This window comes from Peromyscus californicus, unplaced genomic scaffold (genome assembly GCF_007827085.1).
Source record: "Peromyscus californicus insignis strain IS unplaced genomic scaffold, ASM782708v3 Scaffold_12__1_contigs__length_115047231, whole genome shotgun sequence".
In the NCBI taxonomy this organism is placed as follows: Eukaryota; Metazoa; Chordata; class Mammalia; order Rodentia; family Cricetidae; genus Peromyscus; species Peromyscus californicus.
Window position 1 is genome coordinate 50,984,716 of NW_026294413.1, and position 7,391 is coordinate 50,992,106.

General features: G+C 41.2%; 1 protein-coding gene across 2 annotated transcripts in view; it reads left to right on the forward strand.

Moving 5' to 3' along the window:
* Positions 1–7,087, forward strand: part of Cysltr2 (cysteinyl leukotriene receptor 2) — a 28,072-nt gene extending 20,985 nt beyond the window's left edge. Inside the window, exons 2-4 of one of the 2 annotated variants that reach the window (XM_052732782.1) lie at positions 1,248–1,318; positions 3,576–3,722; positions 5,890–7,087. In XM_052732782.1, the coding sequence (XP_052588742.1) occupies positions 5,901–6,905 (1,005 nt within the window). In that variant the 5' untranslated portion in view covers positions 1,248–1,318; positions 3,576–3,722; positions 5,890–5,900 and the 3' untranslated portion in view covers positions 6,906–7,087. The remainder of the gene's footprint in view (positions 1–1,247; positions 1,319–3,575; positions 3,723–5,889) is intronic. The other variant, XM_052732781.1, reaches the window with a different exon arrangement.
* Positions 7,088–7,391: the final 304 nt, after the last annotated feature.

Below are 7,391 nucleotides of genomic sequence, written 5' to 3' on the forward strand. Positions count from 1 at the left end.
TTGTTAATGTCTTGTGTGAATCTACCTATTCCTACAATCAGTGGCTGTCCCACAGCTTACAACAGAGGCTGCCCACTTCTGAAACTCAGCAACCAAGGAACTCCCACAAACATTCAGGGTGAGGATTCTTTAAATAACACATACCTAGTATTTGACTACAAGTGCCATTTTCGTTGAGTAACACGATGCAAGGTTAAACTATGGAAGTCTTTCGGCTGGGTTTGTTTCTCATGGTTTCCCCTGAAGTCTTTTCCCTGGAGGTTCATGAGTGTTTCTCTAATGTCATTTCCAAAAGACCAGATGTCTAGCATGCAAATTACACAGAAGCTGCCCTGGGGAGTCTTTTGAAGGAACCAGTTTCCTGTAGTCCTTCATTGGAGAATAAAAGAAAAAAAAAAAAACCCAGGATTGGAAGCAACTCCCAAGTAAGCCCCTCTTAAGAACTCAGAGGGAGGTGATTAGTTACCTCTCCAGGAGAAGGTTCCTGGGATAGCAGGTGTCTTAGTCAGTTGTCAAGTGCTGTGAAGAGACACCATGACCATGGCAATTCTTTTAAAGGAAAACATTTAACTGGGGCTGGCTTTCAGTTCAGAGGTTTATATTGTCATCACGGTAGGAAGCATGGCAGTGTGTAGCCAACATGGTGCTGGAGAGGGGCTGAGAGGTCTATATCCGGGTAGGCAGGCAGTAGGAAGAGAGAGTGAGCCACTGGGCCTGGCTTAAGCTTCTGAGCCTTCCAAGCCCACCCCACCCCCAGTGACACACCTCCTCCAACAAAGACAAACCTCCTAATACACTATAGGCCTATGGAGGCCATTTTTGTTAAAACCACTTCAGTAGGAGACAGCTGCAGGTTGAGAGTTTTAGTTTTTCTTTCTTTTTTTTTTTCCTTTTACCGTACTGGGGAATCAAACACAAGATATCCTGCATGGTAGGCAGGCACTCTACCATTGAGCTACAAGTCCAGCCCTCTTTTTGTTTTTTGTTTTATTTGTTTTTTGTTTTTTGAAACAAGATTTCTCTGTATAGCCCCTGGCTGTCCTGTAACTAGCTCAGTAGACCAGGCTGGCCTCAAACTCACAGAGGTCCATCTCGAGTGCTGGGATTAAAGGTGTGTACCACTACCACTACCAGGTTGAGGGTTTTAGAATTCCCTTGGTTCTCATTACCTTTGCTGATGTTTGTGGATGATGACGACAACAAAGAAGTTTCTATGTAGCAGACAAAACTATGTTGTTCTTTAACAGTCGTACCAGGGAAGGATGTGTCTCTTCAGCTGAAAAGAAGACTTAGATCTTCCTGAATTGGGAAGACAAAAGTAAGCTACTCATGACCTCCCCCCACCCCCATTCCCTCCTCTGCATTGTTACAGCCAGAACTCTCCAGTGAAGACAAGGCTTTATACACCTGGATAGAAACAAAAGACCAGAGTAACTCCACAGACCTTTAGGGGGTAGATGCTCAGAAGATCTCAAGGCTCTGGCTTTCCACAGTCTGCTCTTATGACTGTCCACAGAGGGAGGTGTTGCTGTAATTAGGGCATGCATGGGGGTATTTTTGGCAAGCCTTTAAACTACCCGTCAATCCTGGCTTAACATCACTGCTAACTGCTCTGGTAGGAGTATCCGGAATCAGTTTTGCCAAATGTAACTTTTATTATAGCCCCTTCGATAATAGCAAATTACCTCATGGCTCTTCAATTCATTTACTGTTTTATAGAGGTTCTTAGAGTGTCCAGAGAGCCTCCTTCCCCTCCTGTCCCCCCTCTCCTCCACCCTTTTCTAGTATCTTACTATGTAGCTCATGTTGACCTCAAACTTGAAATTATTCCAGTTTAGCCTTCCAAATCTGGGATAAGATATATGGCCCATTTTAGCCTAAAGGATCTCATTTCTAAACATTTTGAAATTATAGATTCATCAAAATTCATATACTTTATATCAGCATAAATATCTTTTATCTTTTCTCAGCTGGCAGGTCTAGCTGAGGCCAATTTATTCAGCCATCCAAACATTTTGTTTCTAGAAGAAATTTATATTCCAAGAGTAAATTCAAGTCAGTGACAATATAATCTTAGCAATTTCTAGCTTTCCTTTTTTACTTATGAACCAGTTACACACACAAAATTAAGCCAGGAGTATCTGAGAAATTAGAAGTTCTGTAGAGTATATGGTGATTTCCTAATAGAGGTACTCAATCATGGACATGTTTTTCTAAGCATGAGGGTGCATGATCATAGAGTGTTACAGCAATGCATGGGGAAGTCAAGAAAGTGGCAAAGGAGGGGTGACTGAGTTCCCCTCCCCCACCAATAAAAGCAGCAGGGAAATTACTAAGTTTAGTTGGGGGTCCTAGAGCTAACTCAGTTGGGTTGGCTTAAGGCTTCTAAAAGCCCTGCTGCAGCAGACAGGACTTTTAGCCAAGACAGGCACACAGGGGCCACTAAGGAAAGACCAAAATATATAACAGGTCTCTAGTGTTTCTCTTGTAGTTTAGTTGACACCCTTGTTGGCTTGTTCAGACTTTTCATGACTGAAAAGAAAAGTGATGTTGTGAGCCTAGACTCTTCAAAAAAAAAAAAAATCTCTTGGCACATAACTGTTACAATAAGTTTGTTGTTAAGCATGAACATGCTTCTACTAATTTTTTAGTATTTAATTTTAATTATCTATTCTTTGAGGATTTTGTAAACATATATAATGTATGTTGATCATATCCACTCCATACTCCTCCCCAGCTCCTCCCAGAAGCTCCTCATCTCCCTCCCAACTTCATACCTTTCATTTTCTTTATAACCCGCTAAGTCATGAGTAGCTTACTTTTGTCTTTCTAATTCAGGAAGGTCCAAGTCTTACTTAGGGTTTGCTTCCCATCCTGGGTTCTATTCTTTTATTCCCCAATGAAGGACTATGGGAAACTGGTGCCCTCAAAAGACTCCCCAGGGCAGCTTCTGTGTAATTTGCATGCTAGACATCTGGTCTTTTGGAAATGACATTAGAGAAACACTCATGAACCTCCAGGGAAAAGACTTCAGGGGAACCATGAGAAACAAACCCAGCCGAAAGACTTCAATAGTTTAACCTTGCATCATGTTACTCAATGAATATGGCACTTGTGGCCAAATACTAGGTATGTGTTATTTAAAGAATCCTCACCCTGAATGTTTGTGGGAGTTCCTTGGTCCAAGTAAGAAAGAGTTCACATGGCATGTAAGGCCGTTTGTTGGAGCTTTGGCAACTTAGGAGGAGCCTAGGAAGAAAACTTAGCCCCCTTCCTTCAGTCTGTCAACTGCCAATAACTCTTAGCTAGGGGTTGGGGCCATGTGAACTTGTTCTCCACCCAATAAGCATGCTTTTCAAAACCTAAGACAACAGTATGACCTTTGAAATATATTTTTATTAACATATTTTACTTATATATAGTTGATTATGAGAAAAAGTCAACTTTCATTTTTCATTTATCAGCTTTTTATGACTAAGTTCAATAGGCAAAAGAGAGCTCATAGTAGTTTTAAATTACTTAAAATTCAAAGACTATTTAGAACCTGACTATCCATGTTGTCTTTCTTGTCACAGGACGAAGGCGACCATCTATTAGAGGCTACTTGGAGCAACCTGAAGACAGTTGGAGCTCGAAAAGACATATGATGGCCTTCTTATTCTGGTTTGGGGGCCTGAATTTGGGAAAGTAAGAGTCAAGAATAGTTGCTCAAGAGACAAGATGTAAGTCCTACCTATCTAGAGTCAAGAAACAATTATTGGCAACATTGTAAAATCACAATTCACAATAGTTGCTAGGAGCTTAACTTTGATTTTTGGGAAAGCAAGGGATCTTTCTAAAAATGACTTAAAAGCATACTAAAGAAGACAAAAATAACAATATTTTATTGACAAAAATTACTTGTGGGCATAAAATAAGAATTATTTTTACATAAAGACCCAATTCTACTTGTTTTGTTTGTGTAACAATATACAACAGATCCTTTATTAATATGCCTTTATGTTTGTATATCTAGATGTACACATACATTCAAGTAACTGGCATTTTTTAAATGTTTGGCACATTTCTGCTACTCTACCAGCTACCTGAGCTAGACAGAGAGATGCTAATCTCATCCTTACACAGAGAAGCTTCTCTCTGCGGTAAAGACAGGGATCCATGGCTATCCAAGGTGCTGAGAAGAGGTGACAGCTGAGTGCCCAGCCCCAAATAGGATATTGGAGCATCCCCAGAAGCATTCCTGGAAGCTCGGAGGGGAGTTGGGAGAGGAGGGAAGGCAGGGGATGGGGCAATGTAAAAGTAGGAAGAAAAGAGGAAGGGCTACAAAGTACTGTCTTCTGGTCACGACAAAGCCACTGGAAACCTCAGCTCACAGCAGCTGTGATTGGCTGCATGGGGCCTACATGAGACTGGCTTTGCCAACAGCCAGCCATAGATTCTATAGGGGCTCATGGCCCTACCTCTCTCTGCTGAATAATGGTCTGACGATGGATTTTAGAGGTGAGGTAGACTGCGGTCTTCAGCTGCGCAGCCATCAGGTGTCAATGGATTGTTTCAAACTAGTGGTCACACAAAGATCCTGGTTAAAATCAGTGGGTCACAAAACAAAGATGTGACGGTAGGGAGGGCAATTGTGGGGATGCTGCACACGTTCTGTGGGTCCTTGAGGAGAGAGTATATTTTGCTCCTGTTGAATGAACTGTTCTGTAGACGCTAGTTCCATCTCTTGGCTTAGATGCTTTTAGTTTCTCAGTTTTATTTGCCTACTTGCTTTCTATCAGAGTTTGGGGGATTGGGGGAGGGTCTTAAGGTCACTAGTGTAACTGTGGATCCCCCCCCCCCAATTCTGTTGGTTTTGCTTCACATATTTATAGTTCTGTGCCTTGGTGCACTCCATTAGAACTTGTGTGTCTTCACAGTGGAGAAGTTATTTTTCCAGTATGGAATATTCCTTTATTTTCTGTTTTCTGGTAATTTTTTTCCTCTTAAATCTGGAGCCATTTCTGATTTGAGTAACTTATTTTTGTTTCCTTTTTCTTTCTACCTGTCAATATTACTATCTGAGGTGAGTTTCTTGATGGCAGCATCTAGATAGGTCTTTTGTTTTCACATTTCAATCTTCCAATCCATCTTTTTATTTGTGTATTTAGACCATTGATATAGTGTACCTATCAATATACTGGGGTTATGAATGCCTGTTTTTTCTGTTTATATTACTTATTTTCTTTTCCTGCCTTCACATTGGTTACCTGAACCCTTTAAAGTTTCATTTTAATTCATCTTTAGAGTCTTAGTATATATTTCTGTATAGTTTTTTTAGTTTATGCTATTACATCATGTAAATACTCTTATCACAATCTCTTAGCATAATGCTGCCAGTTCAGATGGGTAGAGAATCTCAACCCCCTTCATATATCTTTATTTCCCTTCCTGTAGAATACACTAACCAATAACTCTTCTACATCCATATAAAACCGTATCAGACAGTGTTATGGTTTTTGTTTCAAGCATCAAATGTAGCTTAAACTTGAAAAAGGAAGGAAGCTGCTGTCCGTGCATTCTTTGCTCATCACGGCCTTTCTTTCTCCTGATATTCTAAGGTTACCTTTTCACTTATCACTTCCTCCTTGGAGAACTGTACTTAGCCATTTTCTTTAAAAAAAAAAAAAGACTTGTATATCTTTATTTTATGATATGGCTGTTTTGCCTGCATGCCTGTAGGTCCACCGTGAGTATGCCTGATGCCTGCAGAAATCAGAAGAGGGCGTCAGAGGAATCTGCTTCTCTCCAAGAGAAAATGAATGCTGCAAATGTTTGACCAATGATTAGGAAGAAAAATGGAGTTGAACAAAGTAATTTTTGTGTTTATTTCTTTTTAACCCACTATAGAGAGAAAACGCATGTCCTTTCCTCTATCCAACTCCATATCAGAAATGGAACCAACTAAGGCCCTCAGCAACGATAGTGACAGGAACTGCACCATAGAAAACTTCAAGAAGGAATTTTACCCCGTCATATACCTGATAATATTTGTCTGGGGAGCCTTGGGAAATGGCTTTTCCATATATGTCTTCCTGCATACTTACAAGAAGTCCACATCTGTGAATGTTTTCATGCTCAACCTGGCCATTTCAGATTTCCTGTTCATAAGCACCCTGCCCTTTAGGGCTGACTATTATATCAGAGGGTCCAATTGGATATTTGGGGATGTGGCCTGCAGAATTATGTCTTATTCCTTATATGTCAACATGTACACTAGCATTTATTTCCTAACTGTGCTGAGTGTTGTGCGTTTCCTGGCCACTGTCCACCCCTTCCAATTGCTCCATGTCACCAGCGTCAAGAGTGCCTGGGTCCTCTGTGGGATCATATGGGTTTTTATCATGGCTTCCTCAGTGATGCTTCTGAATAATGGCTATGAGAAGAAGAAGAACAACGTTATATCCTGCCTGGAGCTGAATCCCCAAAAGTTTAGTAAGCTACTGATCATGAACCACATTGCATTAGTTGCTGGCTTCCTGCTTCCATTTGTCATACTCACCATCTGCTACCTACTGATCATCCGGGTCTTGTTAAAAGTGGAGATTCCAGAATCGGGTCTTCGGGCTTCTCACAGGAAGGCGTTGATCACCATCATCATTGCCATGATCATCTTCCTCCTCTGTTTCCTGCCTTACCATGCATTGCGGACCCTTCACTTGGTCACATGGAATGCAGATTCATGTGGAGACAAGTTACACAAGGCCATGGTCATCACACTGGCCTTGGCTGCCACCAATAGCTGCTTCAATCCCTTTCTTTACTACTTTGCTGGGGAGAATTTCAAAGACCGATTAAGGGATGTATTCAGCAAAGATCATCTACAGAAAGCAAAGGCAAAGTGCAGCCTTCCCTTGTGTGCGTAGCTGAAAAACAGAATTAGAGTTCAGGGAGCAGTTATGCATGTGTGTGCATGAATCTTGGTGTCCACCTTCATTCATTCACTGTCTCCAAATTACTTTGTATTTGCATCATAACCAACAAGTCTTGGTTCCCAACATTCAAATGACCACAACTTTTGCTAATAAAGCCTGTTTCAGAAATTTCATTAGATGTATGTTTAGTAGTTGGGGCTAAATGAGAAATGTAGGAAAACTGTTTCTACTGGAATCTTGCAAGCTGAAATATGACTTGGAAAAATTGTCAAGCACAGTAAGCTTTGCATCAGATCCTATACTAGGTCTCTGGCCCTAACTTTAAGATATCCTCAAGCACCCAGGCTTCTCAGATCCTTTCCCTTTTAAAGCCCCTGAGACACAGCCAACCCCCCTGGAAGCCTCCACGCAGCCTGGAGAGCATCCTAAGAACTCAGGAGCAGACTTTTTGTGGAGAGGAAGACTGCCCTGTAACAA